This window comes from Lathamus discolor, chromosome 2, assembly GCF_037157495.1.
Source record: "Lathamus discolor isolate bLatDis1 chromosome 2, bLatDis1.hap1, whole genome shotgun sequence".
NCBI classification, from domain to species: domain Eukaryota; kingdom Metazoa; phylum Chordata; class Aves; order Psittaciformes; family Psittacidae; genus Lathamus; species Lathamus discolor.
In genome coordinates, this window is record NC_088885.1 from 19,820,140 (window position 1) to 19,839,555 (window position 19,416).

The 19,416-nt window shown below is 38.9% G+C and overlaps 1 protein-coding gene across 1 annotated transcript in view; it reads left to right on the forward strand.

Moving 5' to 3' along the window:
* The first annotated feature begins 396 nt into the window (after nt 1–396).
* The window catches only part of KCNH8 (potassium voltage-gated channel subfamily H member 8), a 173,830-nt gene continuing 154,810 nt past the window's right edge, over nt 397–19,416 (forward strand). The window contains exon 1 of the mRNA XM_065666043.1: nt 397–472. Coding sequence (XP_065522115.1) covers nt 397–472 — 76 coding nt within the window. The remainder of the gene's footprint in view (nt 473–19,416) is intronic.

Here is a 19,416-nt window from a genome sequence, read left to right on the forward strand (position 1 = left end):
GGGATGGGGAGGGCCGGGCACCCCAGGGAGGCCGCCGGCTCCCGCCCCGCTCCAGCGCAGGTAGATAAGGGTGGCCGTTCTGCAGCCCTCCAACCTACCGCCGCTCTCTGCCGGCGTCACCCTCCCTTTTTGCTCTGTGGGGGGCAGCAGCTCCGCACCTGTGCGCGGCTCTCCGCGGCAGGGCTGGGGACTCCGTGTGTCTGGCGCTGACGAGCGGGGGCTCCCTGCGCCGGAGGCGGCGCGGCGGCATCCCCATCCTCCTCCTCCTCCCCCTCCCCACCCATCCCTCCCTGCCTCCGCCTCTTTCCTCCTTTCCCCAGGGCACCCTCTGCACTTTCATCTCGAACCACCCTCGCAGGCAAACTTTGATGGGGAACCTCGCACCGCGCTGGAAAAATGCCGGTTATGAAGGGATTACTGGCACCCCAAAACACCTTCCTCGACACCATCGCCACCCGGTTTGACGGCACACGTGAGTCTGGGCTGGGGCAGCGGGAGTCGGCTCTGGGTGCCCGAGGAAAGGGATTCTTGGAAGACACCGTGCCTGCGGTGGGAGCCTCCTCTTTCCTCTCATACGCCCTCAGGGGCTTTCCTTGGTACCAGAAGCCGGGAATAAGGAGGGGAAGGCGAGGGAGAACCCAGCCTCTCCCTCTCTCCTGCCTAGCTTCTTCACAGCTTTGTAGGTGAGGAGAGTGCCGGGTTCCCTCTCCTCCCTACCCCCTGCGTGGGGCTCCAGGGGGCTGGGCTGCCTCTGGAGCCGGGATCTCCTCCGGAAAGTTGCGCGCTGGGCTGCGGCTTCCAGCTCCCCCCGCGACCCTGGCAGCCTAGAGGCTGGAAGGAAAAGCAGGTTTCAGAACCTCTGCAAAGCTCTGGTTTGGAGATTTATCTTCCTTTACTACCCCCAGCCCCGCTATTAAGTTTCCTTCAAAGCTGGATTCCGGCAACTCGGGCTCAGCAGCGGCAGCAGCTGTCGCGGGTGTTAGGGAGGGAGGGAGGGAGGGAGGGAGGGAGGGAGGGAGGGAGGGACGAAGTAAGGAAGGGCCCTTCAGCGGCAGAGCTGCAGGACCATGGACGGGTCCCGGCCCCACGAGTGTCCTGGCGGGATGGTGTGAAGACCTGCTCCGCACGCCGCAGCGCACCACTCCGCTCGCGGTCGCCGCCTCGGTCCTGCTGCAGCACGGCGGTGCCGAGGAGCCGGCTCCGTGCTGGAAGCTGGTTTCCTCCCCACGGCTAGGGATTAGGAGTACCTTGAGTTATGTTTCTTCTTTAATGGGGCTCATGTATACTAAAGAAAATAAAAGGGGATAGGTGGAACTCTCTTCCCTTTAATTCCCTTAAAACCCGCCCCCAGTCATCCAAAGTTGATGGAAAAACAAACTCAGATTTGAACTGCCATCAGCTTTCTCTTGACTGGAAACACTGCAGTCTAATGGGCTTGATATCTTCTTGGTTAAGCATCTATTGGCATTTTCTCAATGGCTCAGTTAGTGCGTGATTAAGAGAACTGAGCTGTGATTACTGGATCAGTAAGTTGTAAAATGTCAAGAAAATGATACAGACAGATCAATCTCAGAGAAGCAAAAAACTGCACTGTAACTGCTCTGCTGGTCTGAGGATACACAGCTGATTACAGTTCAGGGCTGTACAACATTATAAAGCAACCCCTCTCAAGACTACTTAAATGTACCTCTAAATTCCTTCAACTATGGAACTCGGTCCTTACCTTCTACCCTTGTATTTCTATAAAGCATATGGGTGGCATTTACTGCATACTGAATCATGCAGCTCTAGTAAGAGTCGTCTTGTTGGTACCATCACTTGCCAGAAAACCATTTCTTCCCTGTTTGTGCTCAGGACCCTCCCCTTTACAATAGCTTCCTTCCAAAGGATGGAGCACACAGCCTGTGAGCTGTACACACCAACATTTCACAAATCCTGTGTTGTTCTTCAAAGATCCAATTTAAAAGCCACACTAGTGATGACATGAAGGTCTTTTATTTAATAAAACACTAGAAAAAGCGTCAAATCCCCATGTTCTCGATGACACCAACCGATAAGTGTGGAATAAAGTTTACTGCTTAGCTGAATTCTATAGCTGGATTTATCCAATCATTTAAAACCAGTGATTCTACTAACAACGAAGTCAATTGGGCCAATCTTTTCCAAGAAAAAAATATCAGTGTCTTACTTTGAAATCTGTAATGCTAACTACGCATCTACTTTTGCCTGGGCTGTAATTGAAAAAGAATGTACTTAGGTATTTAAGTGCCTCCAGAAAATACAGCATATTATATTTTATTACAGGCAGTGAATTTTTTCTTTTTAGTCAGCATTTCAGAATTTGGTTTACATATTAAACAGGCCTATTCTAGAAGTCATCATTGTGTGATTATCAGCATGTAATGACCTATTCCCAGAAGTTCACAGGGAAAGACTTTTTATGAGCTGGGTAGTCTTTTATCTAATAAAACTTTGGAGGATAGTAGTATTTTGTGGAAACCTGGTAGCATGTCTCTTAATTTACAGAATAACATAACACCTCTTACAGTGTTAGAATAAACCAGTGAATCAACTTGGTTATCTGAAACAGTTATGTATCCTAATCAACATCATAGCTCAATTTAAAATCTTCAGAAATAGCTCATCTCATTTGCTTTAACACAATACACCTTTTCCTTTAAAAATGCTAAATTTAAGTATAAAATTATTGCTTCAACTGACAAAAAAAGGTCAAGTAAATAAATACAATTTTGAAAAATGTGTATACATATCTGAGCATCAAGTAGAAACATTAAAACAAATTTTGTTTTCATTTAAATTGTCCACGTGGTATTCCTGAGGATGTTCAGGTGACTAAAGCTAGAAGTAATACTGATGGCTAACCCTTGCAGGAATCAGTCTCATGTCTTACTAGTTTTATAGGTGATACTGTCTGTGAAAGGAATAGAACTGATACCTCACTCTGAATCTGTGGTTCTCAAATTACATTGTCCTCACACATCATGACATTTAAATGGTAAAATGCGGTTTTGTGTCAAAGGGCTTTTTTTTCGGTTGTTGTTTTTAACATAGCCTGTAGTTAACAGACCTGCATTCATTTTAAGCCTCTGGGAAGGATGTATTATGTTGTCATCAGTGATAGACTAATCCACCAATGCATCTTTAATCCAGAAGAGGGATAATTCTAATTCTGGGCACCAGTGCAAGAAGGGATTCCAGATAATATTAGAAAATATGCTTTGCTTTGCATAGAAGTTTTCAAAAATTAATTCATACAAGTATTTTAATTTTACTATGCAAGTATTTGTCTAATTAGCAATTATAAATCACATTATGAAAAAATTGCATACTCAGAAAGACATATATAATAACTGCTTTATAGTTATTTCAGCTGCTCAGAATTCCCATAGTAGATATTTTGTATTGTTGTATGTGTGTTACACAGACATATTTTTTACATATGAAACCAGGGAATATATGCTAAACACAAAAGAGGGTGCCGCTTACCTGTGCAGGAGATCCCAGAGATCTGCAAATTTCCAGTTACGTGTGTTGCGCATGTGGAATAACAGCATTAAGGGTTTGCTTATCTGGATTTCTGCAGCACAGCTTTTGGATCTGCCTATGTGCTGTAACACCTTCACTTTCTTACAACTCTGAACTGTCTTCTGGGTTCCTGATAGCACAGTTTAAGCAGATATTTTTCAAATGGCTTTCCCCACTCTCCTCCCCCATAACTAAGCCACAGGCATCCAAACACTTTTTGTCCCCCCTGTTAGCAATGTGTTTATGTAGCCATTGGGCATTCAGAAAGCAAGTACACACATTTTCAGATGAGTAGGTTGTAGTATAGGGGGTTTGAATGGTTGCTTAGGAGATTTGTTGGTGTGGGTTTTGTTCTTTTTTTTTTTCCCAGATTTTTAATACAAAATGTTGTTGTGTGAAAATATTTCAAATATAACCTTTTAAGTACACTTCCCCGTTATTATGAAACTAAATGTCTGAAGTGGGTTATTTCACTTCAAGTTATTGAATGGAAAACTTCGCCTCTGTGTACAATAATCTTCCAAGATTGCAGAGGCAGATTCCTCCCCTGCTCCCCTCTGGACACTCTCCCTATCACTTTCTTTTTTGTCTCTCAAACTGGAGAGGTCTGCTAGGTTGAGTCAGTGCATTAACACTTTCTGCAACTCTGTTGTCAAATTCTGTGGCTCATTCAGGTTGAATCCTATTCTTTCTATAGTAGTCAGTGTGCTGCTTAATCACAACATGGTTATCACAAAAACTTTGAAAGCAGCAAAGTGCTTCTTGGTTGCTGATGCTACTCAGCAGTTCTCCCCAGACAGGCTCAAGATATTGCAGTAAAGTCAAGTGTAGGGAAACAACAGCTGAGCTTCTCAGTGGAGGATGTTATTCCTCAGATGCCAGGATTAGAATAGTCTACCTTCCAGAGATAAAAGCCAGTGCCCAAAGAAGGGTGAAAGACTCAAACTATGCTAAGCATTGATCAGTGTCAGAGAGACTTCCAAGCAGTGACAGTGGAAAAGCTGATGGTCTATCAAACTTTATCTCTGAGGGAGTGGAGGTGTGGTGAAGGTGGTCTAGTTCTTTGCATAGTCATAAGTGATTCAGCCAGAGGGAAATTTTCAGTTACGTTTATCATTGGTTTTCTGTTGTGCAGATTTATTTTTTTTTACCCTTTTGTTCATATCCTTGGATAAGTAAATAATGTGTTATTTTGAATGAATTGCCTATTTGTCATTGCAAAAGTACACTGTCAACACAGGGGAAAAATCTTGCTTGTTCTCAGCTCCAAGCACAAAGAAAGCAAATGCTTTTCTTTCTGTACTTGTCTCAGTAAAACGTAGCCTGTGTTTGCAGCTTGCAGTAGCTCTGTCACTAAAAAAAGGCAAATGTGATTTTGAATATAAACCAAGGGTCAGATGTTGAATTTTTTTGTGCTGTTGCTCTTTGCTGGTAGTAGCAAATTAAGCAGCTACTTGAAAAATCTCTTCCTCTTCTTTGGGCACAACTGTTGGGGTGTAAAGCCTCATAACTTAAGGTCGTTTTGTTTGGGTGATCTTTGCTTTCAGCAGCTATAATAACTTCTGATTCTAACTTGAGGTGAAGTTGGACCTGGAAGACAGAATTTGGAGGGTTCTGAAGCATCTTAGGAACACATTTCTTAATTCTTGAGTTCTAGTCCTAAAGATCCGATTCAAGGCAAAAAGTGTGCAGGTGTCTTTTTAATATTCAGTCACTGGATTATTCTTTAATGCAAAAAATGTCATTACTGTATGTTTTATTCAGAGACCATATTATTGCTAGAGAAAATACTATCTATTCAAATTATCAGGTGGTGGTCTCTATCTTTTGTTAGAAAAGTTAGAGTGACAGTCTTGCAATGCATCCATTCAGAAGGCTATATAATTATTTATAATTATAAATTAACCACACCACTCTTAGGTTCCAGGTTAATGCTCATAAAGTTAGACTAATAACATGCATGATTATTTCAGAAGTAAACTATGCATTTATATTCAAGATGAGGATTTGAAATTAGAGTGGACAAGTCATTAGAAAAGGTATTTTCTTTTTTCCCAAAAATTATACACGAATATTACCCTGAGTATTTTTCTGATTGTAATTTTAAGTGAGCCTAAGAAACCCCATACTCAGTGCCATAATCAAAGCAAATCTGTATATTTAAGGTGACATCTCTCTGAACTAATATATACTTTCTTAATGGATTACAGAAGAAGCACTTTAGAGGGTTTCTAAATCTCAGATGATTATCAAGATTTCCCCTTCAGATATTTAGCAAACCTACTCTTTTTTTCTTCTCCAAACATCTGATACTTTCTTCTCTGATAACATTTCAATCAGTAATTTACTCTGAAAAAAGGATTTTTCTTATTGTTATCATTGCATTTACACATCCAACTTCTATTTAATCCTATTTATGTTTGTTTAGGCAGGTAGTAATTTCGTACACATTCCCAGTCTTTTTGGGTGCAAAGGAAATGTGTTCAGAGTAAAAAAACTGCCTCCATCACTTGTAGAAGTGTAAGCAAATAGATATGCATGAATATATTACAAGAACAGGGAAGGTATGGTTTTACAGAGCATTAACTACTGTTACTACTATTCTGATATAATGTTATTTCTGACAGAACAGTAAGTTCCAAGTATTCCATCAGCTGTAACTTGGAAACTGTGAACACAAGCAATTGTTACAGCAGTTCTGTATTTTCATGAGCTTACTCAACCTTGCCTTGTGTTAAAGTGACCAGAAGTAAAGAGAATATAAGGAACAATCTTCTCCCAAAGTATTGTTTCCTGCACACTCAATCTAAAAATAAATAAATAAATAAAAAGGAAAAAGGAAAGGGTGAGGAGGAAACAAGCAAACAAAGCATTCTCAAACTGCAGGTGGAAGAGAGACTTCCTTAACAGTTAAAAAAAGTCTTCTTTTGGAGTTTCTCTTGCCAATTGTTTCTGTCTCCTGTTTTCCAGGACTGATAACAGTATTCAAAGGCTTTGGAACAGGTGTTATTCTTAAAACAGTAGCATATTCACCATTGATCTTGACGTTAAATACCTTCTGATCATCCCTAAATCTTAATGCTGGCCTGTCAATCGTTTCAAGAACAGTTGAAGACAATTGCATTGTGGAGAAACACCTTGTCTTCCCTGTTGATCTTTGTTTCAGGATTTGTTTTAAGGAATGCAGACCACCATCTTCTGATGTTGCTATGACTTTCCCCTTTTCAAGGAAGGGTAGCTTGTTTGTTGGTGTTGGTTTTTGTTTGTTTGTGGGTTTGTGGTTTCTCTTCTCACTCATCACCTATTCTATTTTCAGTGGCTGTTTAAGACTAGGCCTAGAGCTTTCTGAACTGTGAGAGACGGTAGTTGTGTCAATTGTCCCTGAGTTTTCAAGAGACACTTTTCAGCAGAACATATTTTCAAGAGTTCATGACCAGTTTAATTATTTGCTGTGAACATTTCTCATCAGATCATATAAGCATTCTGATTTCCGCTTTATTTTATCCTTAAAGCAGCATCGAGTCTTCATGAAGATCAGTGAACTCTGATGGGAACACACTTATACTGTGTAAGGAAGAAAACAAACAAGCAGTAATGAGTATAGCCAAGAGAACTGTCCTAAAAGACTTCTGAAATATTACCTCTTAAGCTCACTGAATGAGGCAACTGCTTCTATGGCTGAGTTTGAGCCTCTTTGAGAAATCAGGAAAAATATTGAAAATAAAAGTGAAACAACGCCATTACCATCCCTGTTTTTCACAGATTTCTGTAATGGCAAATGGCAACATGCAAAGCCTTTGACAAAATGAAAGAAAATAAAGCCAAACTTTAAAATTTTTGTCCTGACTCTACTTTCAGTGAAATCAATAGGAAATTTATTCCTGTTACAATCAAAGTCTTGGCTTCAGTGAGAACAGAAGTGTTCAGGTACAACTTTCACCATGGTATTATAGAATTGTGCAAATCCCCTGGATGACCTGGGGAATTACAGACCAGTCAGTCTCACTTCTGTGCCTGGCAAAATCTTGGAGCACATTCTCCTGGAAGGCATGCTGAGGCACATGAAAAATAACAAGGTGCTTGGTGACAGCCAGAATGGCTTCACTAGAGGGGAAATCCTGCTTGACCAATTTGGTGGCCTTCTGTGATGGGGCTATGGAACTGATGGACAAGGGTAGAACAGTTGATGTCATCTACCTGGCCTTGTGCAAAGCATTCGACACTGTCCTGCATGACATCCTTGTCTCTAAATTGGAGAGATATCAATTTGATGGATGGACCACTTGGTGGGTAAGGAACTGGCTGGATGGCTGCATGCAAAGAGTTGTGGCCAATGGCTCAATGTCCGGCTGGAGACCAGTAACGAGTGGTGTCCCTCAGGGATCAGTGTTGGGACCGGTCTTGTTTAACATCTTCATCACTGACATGGACAGTGGGATTGAGTGTGCCCTCAGCAAGTTTGCTGATGACACCAAGCTGTGTGGTCCAGTTGATATGCTGGAGGGAAGGGATGCCATCCAAAGGGACCTTGACACGCTTGTGAGGTGGGCTGATGCCAACCTTATGAAGTTTAACCATGCCAAGTGCAAGGTCCTGCACCTGTGTAGGAGCAATCCCAGGCACAGCTACAGATTGGGCAAAGAAGAGATTCAGAGCAGCCCTGCGGAGAAGGACTTGGGGGTGTTGGCTGATGAGAAAATTAATATGAGCCGGCAGTGTGCGCTCGCAGCCCAGAAAGCCAACCGTACACTGGGCTGCATCAAAAGGAGCGTGACCAGCAGGTCAAAGGAGGTGATCCTGCCCCTCTACTCTGCTCTCGTGAGACCTCACCTGGAGTATTGTGTGCAGTTCTGGTGTCCTCAACATAAAAAGGACATGGAACTGTTGGAACAAGTGCAGAGGAGGGCCACGAGGATGATCAGGAGACCGGAACACCTCCTGTATGAAGACAGGATGAGAAAGTTGGGGCTGTTCAGTCTGGAGAAGAGAAGGCTGCATGGAGACTTCATAGCAGCCTTCCAGTATCTGAAGGGGGCCTATAGGGATGTTGGGGAGGGACTATTCATTAGGGACTGTAGTGACAGGACAAGAGGTAATGGGTTAAAACTTAAACAGGGGAAGTTTAGATTGGATATAAGGAGGGAGTTTTTTCCTGTTAGGGTGGTGAGGCACTGGAATGGGTTGCCCAGGGAGGTTGTGAATGCTCCATCCCTAGCAGTGTTCAATGCCAGCTTGGACAGAGCCTTGGGTGACATGGTTTAGTGTGACGTATCCCTGCCCATGGAGGGAGGGTTGGAACTAGATGATCTTGAGGTCCTTTCCAACCCTAACTATTCTATGATTCTATGATCCCTGCAATAGCTTTTAGAATTTTTGCAACTCTTTCTTAGAGTGACTATAGATGTATCCCACTGAACTCACTGAAATTGTATCACTGTTTAGGGAAATTAATAAGATGTCTGGCCCAAGACGTGAATGAACTTTCCAAATTATACCTTAGCTTTTCCTGTTTTTTCTAGTAAAGACATTCTGAAAACATTCACACACTAAGTAGAATAGTTTTGCCTTAGTACCAAGCACAAAACCTTAGGTCCTTGTTGCAGGGAATATGAATTTATATACTTGAATTTATATATTTTTAAGACGAAAATATGAAATATCAGGGAATAATCACCTTTAGAGCTAACAGTATTTGAAAAATAGTTAAAAGAAGATAATGTAATTTTTAATGAAGAAAAATATTCACAGATCCAACAACTAAGAAAAAGAATAAAGTTTGTTGTCACAAAATTATTTTTTTCCTTTATAGTTTTTATTAGATCAGTAATAAAAATCTAAACGCATCTATGAATTCAGTCTGGATTAGGCCCTTCTTGTTTTAAAAGAAGAAAGAAACTGTGACACAATATAACTTGAATTTTCTTTTAAAAAGACATTTAATCTATCATTCTTATTTAATTCTACTATAAAGAAAAAAATTATGAAAGAAAGCTTATATACAGTAAAGGAATTTAATGCAAATATTTAGATGTACTTCAAAACTGCCTACATCTGCCCAAAAGTAAGATTATACAAAGCTGTAATTGTTCCCTTTCAAAGATAAAACATCTTCCAGTGTTCCAGCGCTGAATCCACTTTTTCCCTAGGCATTACATGTGACTGCTCTGAATCCAGGTCTCAGCTTCTAGGATTTTTAAGAGTTGAAAGTTGGCGGGTTATTTTGCCTTTCCCTCAGTTTGAACCTATAGAAATACAGAAATGTTCATCTGGTCAGCATGGCCCTGAAAATCATTGTTACAGCTCTTTTTGGTGCCCTTTTCTTTTTTGCTTTCCAACTCCCTCAGCAGCTTGTAATGATACGTGACTAGACATTTTATTTCAAATGTATGAAAGAGAACTTTAAGCTGGTAATTTTGTCATTTATTTGATTTTTAGAAGGAGACAAATAGCTTGACTTCTCCCTCTCCACCCTAAATGTCAGAATTTTCCTGTGATAAGAAGAGCATTTTTTTGCATAAATTGTGCCTTTTCTCACATTTTTGAATTAACAATTATAAATGTAATGGGAATAACGTATTGTTTTAAAAGAGAATATTTTTGTGGGAAAAATAAACCTTTTTATGGAAGACCAAAGAGATTTTGTGGGTAAAAATTTCAATAAATCAATAAAAATCACAGTGTAGCAGGAACAGTTGTTTTTTTTTTTTTATTTATGGTCACAGTGTTTTAGTCTGTCTTTCTTTTGAATATATGGATTAAGTTTGTGAGATAAGACATTAATTGCGTTTATTAAATTGAATTGTTTCTTTATTGAGTCAAAAGATCTTGAGGTTAGGAGTTTGGACTTCACATTTTCTCTTTTCCACTTCTGGAACCAGTGGGAAGAAGCACATGCCTCATGAAACCTGCAGTTACAGCACCAGGTGTTAGGCACTTAAATACTTAAAATTTCAATGTAGAAAAGTATAGTTGATAAATACTAATGAAGAGGTTGAGCTACACATTTGCCAAGAATAAGGAAAATTAACAGGATCACTGTTTTTCGGAGGAAAATATACAGCTATAGGTTGTGTCTGTTTCAGTGCTGTAGTAATTGGGTGACAGCGTGGGAGGGAAAAGGCAAGAGAATAGTGCAGTTAAGCGCTGCGTTTCGCTGGCTATTCAGTGTTGCTGTAAATTGATGTTTGTGATTTAAAACCATACTCTGCTTTCAGTGGCCCTGTTTGAAGCAGAGCTGTGCACCAAGCTTTTTCCTTAGCCATGCTCACAATCTGATTCTGCTTTGGAAACAGAAAGCTGGATGTGTTAGACATCCTGAATCTCTTTATTACCTTTTTGTATTTTTACAGGAATATTTCATAGGATCATATAATAGTTAGGGTTGGAAAGGAGCTTAAGATCATCAAGTTCCAACCCCCTTGCCATTGGCAGGGACATCTCACACTAAACCATGTCACCCAAGGCTCTGTCAAAGCTGGCCTTGAACACCGTCAGCAAAGGAGCATTCACAACTTCCTTGGGCAACCCATTCCAGTGCCTCACTACCCTCATAGTAAAGAACTTCTTCCTTATATCTAACCTGAACTTCCCCTGTTTAAATTTGAACCCGTTACACCTTGTCCTACCACTGTAGTCCCTAATGAAGAGTCTCTCCCCAATATATTTACCCATGTTTACCCCAGAATATTTACTTAAACTTTTTCTTTTTAAGTAAACTTAAGCAAGACTTTTAGAATTTATCGGGAAATCTAAAATCAGAGTGTCTCTGCCGATACTACCTTGTAGTGTATGCGTCTGACAGTGTAAGAGCACAGCACGCTCCATGAATCTGGTGACATCAGGTTCTTGCCAGGAACTAAGCAGACAGTGGCTCTTACATTGTACTACTCTTGAGTCCTCGTATATAGAAAAGTGTGGTAGGCTTGGTTACCTCACATCAGTTATGTGAATTCAGTGCAGTGCAGTATATTTATAGCGTGAAGACATTGTCTCCTAACCTTTTTGATGCTCAGAAGTAGCTAAAATTGATTGCTCATATATAATTAATATGCATAGTAATTCTTCTAATGAAAGTATTTTCCTAAGGTGAACTTAACGAGAGAGGAATCTCTGTAATGGCGTTTCTTAGTTTGATAGTTGCTGCTTTTCTAGCTATTAAAGTTTAACATATTGCTGTGCAGAACACAGTGTTCTATTTCAATTGTTTGAACTCTCAAAGTATTGTAGCAGTTTGTATAGCACTTGAATGTTTTGGTGTTCATTTATCGTGGTTAATTCATGGCTTCCAGGGAGGTTGTGTATCATAGAATCATAGAATGGTTAGGGTTGGAACAGACATGAAGATCACATAGTTCTAACCCCCCTGCTATGGGCAGGCATGCTTCACACTAGACCATGTTATCCAAGGCTCTGTCCAACCCGGCCTTGAACACAGCCAGGGATGGAGCATTTACCACTTCTCTGGGCAACCCATTCCGGTGCCTCACCACCCCCACGTTAAAGAACTTCCTCCTTATATCTAACCTGAACTTCCCCTGTTTAAGTTTGAACCCATTACCCCTTGTCTTGTTGCTACAGTTGCTGATGAGCAGTCCCTCTCCAGCATCCTTCTAGGCCTTGTTCAGATGGCACAATAAACTAAGTATCATAGCAGAACAGTCTGCTCTTGAAAGCTGCTGCTTCCTGGTAGATTTTCAGGCTTGGCAAGCAAAGTCTATGGCAGTACCACACTTCAGTGAGTGTTCTGATGGTTTGGCTGTGAAAAAAAATTTAAAAAATAAGTCTTTGCTTTTTGACAGACCTCATGAGTATCCTTTTTGGTACATAAGACATTGCCATATTGGGCCATATGACATGGAATATCTCTCAGGCTGAGGACGCAAAGTGGGAGATATTTCCATCTGGGCTCAGTCCAACTGCATGGGATACCGTTCTGCTGCAGAAAAGCACCAATGTCTCTTTTGTTCCAGGAACCTATGTGCCAGATTAGTATGTGATTAGTAGATCAAATATCAGGGCTGTCAGCTACATATACAGGAAAGACAGGAAAGGGTCTGAAGTACAGTAGTAAGTGATATTCAGGCCTTTGCGAGGGGATTATGAAGCAAGAGCGTAGAGATGTTCTCTGGATTACAAAGAAGGTAAAACAATCCCCAGAAACAAAATAAGTTTTTATCCACATAAATTCTATTTCTTTCTTCCAGTTCTGCTACTTCACAATAAGGAATATATTTTTATTGCTGCTAAATTCCCAGTATTTCCCAGATTAAGTCATACTTTCACTTATAATTAAGTATAGGCTATTACTGCAGAAAACAAAAACCAAACTCCTGTGGTTCTGAACCAAAACATTTATTTTCAGTTTTATTTATCTGAAATGTTGGATCAATTATGTGATTTTATCAGGTTTTAACATTAAAGTGATTTTCAGAAACCTTTTGTATTTTGTCACTCCAGAAAGGTAGAATGATCAGAATAGTTTTGGGATCTTTAGTAGCATCTAAGTAGTTCAGTTAAAGTAGTTCACTCAGTTATAATGATAGAGGACTTGATGATTGTAACAGAAGAAAAATAGAGAAGTTAGAAGAATGAGGGATGTATCTTATTTCCACAAGTGCAGACTACTAGTGGAATTACAGTTATGAGATTTCCACACCTAAAAGCCATCCATGCACTTCATCCATCCCATTCTTGTAATGATAAGGATGTATGTCATACCTTAATTCTTTCTGTAGGATAGCTACTTTATGTGAATAGGTTGTACACGGGAAGTGTTTCTATCCTTACCCTATGTTTCAAAAATTACTCTTGTAAAAAGATAGCTTAACAGGACCAGGCTAGCAGGAACTGTTAAACTTAGAGGATTTTTCATGACAAGCGATTTGTAACAACCTACGTTATAGTGAAACAGCATGTCTATAAAGAGGAATTCTATCTTTAGTTGCTATGTGTATCTTTCACAACATTAAGCTTAGTCAGCATTACAAAAGCTTTTCATATAAATGCTGTTTTAAGGGACCAGGAGAGTTCCAAAAACTTTGTCTGATAATGCAGCTTTCAGAAGAAAAATTAAAAGAAAATGACAAAAATGTTTAAAAAGAAAAGATAATCCAGAACTATGAGAACCCAAACAAGCCTAACATCAATAAAAATGTGGCAGTAATTAATTTTTACATTTTATCACACTGGCATGTTACTTCATACGTTTGGGATTGCTATGTTGTGTTCTAGCCATTTTGTGAAGCATCAGGAATATGTGGTCATCAGTCAACAGTGGATTTGACTGGTATTGACTCCATTTTCTGAGGCACAGCTGAATTTGTTTTCAGTCTACTGAAAACATAACTACTATGAATACTTTAATGTTTCATGGTGTGTCTTCCTGTGTTATAAATCATCAAGACCAGAGCCTCCTAGCTCTTTAACCATATGCACTTATTTCATTTGTTTCTTCAAGGACGTGTGTTTTGCTGTTCTTCCTTCTCCTCAGACTAGCACCAGCAGCCCAACCTGCCTTTCACCACAGAACAGTTCTTGACTCAGATCAATTGGTAAATTGTTGCTGTGTATGAGAGCTGACCTTGAAATGTAGGAAAGTTCAGTTGTTTCCTTGTTTACCAGGCTGTTTAAGACTTTTTACTTCTATGAATAATACATTGGTTTCAAAGGTGTCTCATGGGAACTGCAGTGCTAGCCCAAGTTCTTCTCTGTAACTGGAATATAGACTCGATGAGAAATTTGAACCTTTAGAGCCTAACCCTAAACTGATCACCTTTAATAAGGAGTGATCAGGGTATTAAATCAGAGAGGCATCTAGAAAGTTTCTTTGTACAATTCTCTAATTATTCAACTTTTTTATTTAATTTTTCTTAATTTCACGAAGTGGTGAAATTTTAGAATTTGTTGATGTATTGGATAAAAAAAAAAATCTCTTCAGCTCTTGCAAGTATGTGAAGGGAACAAGTGATTTTGTGTGCCAAGGAGGAAACCTTGTTACTTCTTACAGTTGAGTTCCTATATGGATTTTCTGAAATCCAATAAAGCCAAGCTGACACCAAAGCTTTATGAAAACAGGACATGAATAATTTCTCTCCTGGCTATTTTGTGAAGCTCATAGTGTCTCGGCAGCCTTCAAACCTCTTCTATTCTCTTCTCTCCTGTAAAATGTTACTAAAATCAAGCAGGGGATTTTGTGTCGACAAGGGAAAATATGGGGAGGAATCAGATATGCATGGGGAACACTTACACATAAGTGCTCCATTTGCTTTGTTACAGAAAGCAGCAACAGATTAAAACTTGCTTGAGAGATTCAGCAAGCACAGACAATCCACAACAGTTGAAGAACACCACTTTGTAACACTGAAATAGACACTTAACTGACTCTGCACTGATGCTTTTGAAAAGATGCTCAGACATATTTGCCTTCAGTCTCTTAAAAGAAATGCTTGATGTAAGATTCTGAACATATTGCTGTGAAGGAAGAAATCAATCAGCTGAAATGCAAGAAAATGTATAGTAGTCATATAGGCTAGTTTTCTTTCTTGCTATTTTAGATACGAGCCTTTTCTTAGAACTGCCTTCCTCTCCTTTAGCTAACAATTTTCTCAGTTAATGCCCCTCTTGAATGTGAGTAGAAGGACTGAAGATAGGATTTGTGTCAATGGGATATTTGGGAGTGAGTTTTCAGTGATTCACTTGATTCACTTTCCTGGTGAAAGAAGCTCTGAAGTGTATGGTGAATTTGGCACCTGCATTTTTTATTTTTTTTTCTTTTCTTAACAGGTTTAAGTTATTCACGGGATGGAGTAGGGGAAAGCGCTTTTCTCTTTTTTGACTGCAGACAGAATCTTGCGTTCATAATACTTACTGTTTCTTAAATATACCTTAGAAGTCTAAACCAGACCATATAACTACCCTTCATAACTGCATAAAATTTATCATAAGAATCTCTTAGTAGCTCATTTCAAATCTCTCACATCTGGAAATAGTGGAACCAGTTACAGTTGAGAGTTACCTTTTTTCTGGTTTTATGTAAGGTTCTCATATGACACCATCAGAATTACGCCTCTTTCTCTTAAGATGGTTGATGCAGAGAGAGAAATAGAATGGTCAAAAGCAAGGCTGCTTTGCTTTTTTCTTGATTTTTTTTTTTTAAATGCATCTGTCTAAAACAAGTGAAACTTGAACTAATTTCATCAATAGGAATTACTTCCTAAGTTAACTGGAATAATTTATTTGCTTGAAACAATTTAGAAATATATGGCACTTAGAGGAGTTATCTAGCAACATCAATTTTTACACAGTTTCAGCTAAATCGTATATTAGCACACAAAATGAAGCAGCTGGGAATGGCTGTGAGACTTGAGAGAGGTTAAATTTATAGCTACAAATTTGACTCCTATTTGGTATAAGGAATGTTCATTTAGGTACATGCGATATAAGGAGTGGTCTTATTATGTACATAACATTTTCTGATAATTAAACTATGATTGGACTGTATATTCAGTTGTTTAATGCCTTTAGTATTGCTAGTAACGTTTTCTTTTTGCCAAAGTATACTTGAGGAATATGAACTTCACTGGTTTAATGATGGCAACCACAGTCTGGTTCCTGCTTGTATTTTTTTTTTTAAATACTAGAATAACTGAATATTAAAATAACTACTAATCTAATGATCAATGTATTGCACTTTGCAAGATACTTCTAATCATTCTTTCAGTCTTTAGTGACTTATCCCCATGAAAACCATTTTTTCCTAAAATAACAACTTTATGTGGCATGCAGTGTCAGACCATCATGTACTTACTACAGTCTCTGTTGTTCTGTACAATGTTAAAAATGTTATCAAAGTAGTTTCCACATAAACTGAACAACTTTGAATACCATTTAGTATCTGAAAATAGTTTTATCTACTCTTAGGAAAAGCTATGTAGTTATATTGACATTTATAACATAACAATCAGCATCACAAAAATACTTAATATTATAAGCATGTAGGCTCCAATTTTTCCTTCAGAATCAATGACTGTAGAATGCCAGAGCTTTATTAATAGGGAGTAAAAATAAAGAGAGTTTGGCTTGGCCTGTATTTATACTTTTACGTGTGTTAATTTAGTAATAAAGAACAAGATCTCCTGAGGTTCTCAAAACATATGCAAAACTAGTTTATAGATATTCACCTGAGTTAGCATGCAATTTTGAACTTGCAGTGCATTATTTTTTATAAGTGACTTCATTCTTGTGAATATTCACCTGTAATTTTCATATAAGTTGAAGGAGTGATGTAAATTTTAAATTAAAATTTGAAACTTCGGGAGAACCAAATGTTTCAGTGTCTTAATTATGAACAAACTCCCCAAATGATGGTGTTTTCACCATCTGTAAAGTGTCCTTCTCTCTAACGATTAGAGCAGGGAAATAAAGAATACATGTTTGAAGTTTGACAGGACAAAAGGCAGAATAAGTGGTCTTTTCTCCCTGTGACTAAATGGCCATGTAGCATGGTTGTGAAGTCATTATAGAATACTGACCTAATTATTTGTAATAATTTTTCCATCTATATGTATGTAAACATTACAGCAAGTTCTAACCACTGCAGTGAAACAATTCAAAAACTGTTGAAAGATAACATGCTGTTTCAGACAAACTAAGTTAGTATTGGCATTTGAACTTAAATCTACCGGTTATGTTTATCATGACCAGAAGTCTACATCTGCAGAACAATGTCTTAAAAGATGTTGTCCAAATTAAAAATGGGACAATATTTCACAAAGTTGTGCTGATTTTACACTAGGTCTGAACTTGATTCAGTTCTTAATGAAACTAAATTGAAAATTAAACCCCCAGTATTACCCTTGTCTTTCAATTCAGAGATGGTTAAATAGAATAGATGTAGAGACAGACGGACATAGGAAGCTCTACACTGTAGGTTACGAGGAAACATAAGTGGGTCAAGAATAATTGTGTGGTTGTTTACCATTTACCTCACATTTGTTTGTAATCTCTCAAGCTGTTGGGAGATTACAGTGGAAAAGAGTAGTCCTGTAACAATGCTTCTCAAGGTATTAATCAGGAAAGAAACCTCTTTTCCCAGAAAAACAGAAGGAGCACTGAGCACCCACCAAAGTGGTGAGTGAGCAAGCCCTACCAGGTTTGAACAAAACCTGTACGTGTGAGCACTGTGTGGTATCTGTGTGTTTCAAATGCCCTGGATGCATTGAACCAACCAAGGTGACCTGCCATGTGACCTGAAAGGGAAATAGATGTGTGCATGGAGACCTGGTACAGCAGGTGCTCACTAGCCCTCATTTTAATGGCTGGAAGCAGCAGCAAGACTATATGTGATGTCCTGTAGCAACATACTGAGGTAAATCCAGTGAGACCAGAGTAATACGCAAAGGAGACTTCGTGTGTTCTGAAGATGATAATCCATATGTTGCATTGACGGTCTGTCCAACAGTAAAGGCTTTGTCCATGATTTCTTGATGTCCTATAGTCTTGCTAGCCACCCGCTCCTTCAGAAGTCCATGGAATAAGTACTGCAGACAGTTGTAGGAAATGATGAAATTCTTCCCCAATAAGATGCCTGGGGGTGAAGAAGAAGGGGAGGATAAAAAGACAAATCTGGGGAGAAATTCAGATATCTGGTAGTTCTAGGTCTGAGCAAAAGTCTTGGAAGCTGGATGATGTAGTTATAACTTCATTCTTGCTTTTGAGGCAGTTACTGTTATAAGGCGAAGTAATTAACAAAATTCTCAAATTCAATTTTCTTCTATCCTTGAAGTGAAATATCATGTACACCGGACTTTCAAGGGGTCTCTGAAGATTATTTAATGCTTGCAAAACATTTTGAAGATGTACAATGCTCTACAAAACATTAGCTATTATTCCTTATTACTAAGAAATTATTTCTTTCCCAAATCCATTAGTACTGATATTATTTAAATACAAAAGAATTGAGACAATATTTTTAACTTTTAGTTACTGCTCTGAATGAATATGTTTTCAGACACATTTTAATTAAACTTAAAAGTTTAAAAAAAAAAAAAGAAAAAAGATTTAAAATATACTTCTTACCCTTGTTAAACCTAAACTTTCCAAACTCTTTCTTGGAATAAGTGGCCAATGTTACCAGCATAACACTAGGAAATGTCAAAAGGCTTCAAGTGCCATCCTTATTTAGCAGAGCAGTAGATTGTTCTAAGTTCCAGTGACTTCAGGAATAGTACTGACTTTTTGTGAAGCTGTGCAATTACTGCAGCTGCTATGTCATCCACAGAGCAATAATGAAGATATAATATTGTTTATACAACTTCACCTAAACAGAAATTTGGGGTTTCTCAGTTATGATGTAAGCTGTGTTTAGAGAAGATTTATGGTTTCTGCTGTAGCTACATGTTCTCCAGTTATCATTCCCAAATTAGTTGAAACAGGACGAGGTTGTAGAATATGGCTTATTTCCATACACTTTTCAAATCTTATTGATTGTGTTACTTCTTACCATTTCGTGCCTTAAATATTTTTTTTTTGTCTGCTTGTACATTTTTCTCAATTGGATTCATTCATTCTTTCTGAATGCAATGTAAATTTTAAAAACATCACAGAAGGAAACAAACTATCCTGTCACTTTGAGGGATCCTTTCCTCCTCATCCTTCCCCTCCCCCTTCTTTTCTTTTGAGCTACTTTACTGAACTTTTAAAGTTGAAGGACTTACACTTTCTTTGTTTCTACCTCATACAGACAACCACACTCTTTCATTGTGTAAATGCTCCACACTCACTTTATAGGAGTGATATAGATGGAGTAGATCAGTGAAATAGGTGGAAGACCAGCACCTTTAATTTGCTAAAGGCTGTCAAGGCTTAAGCTGG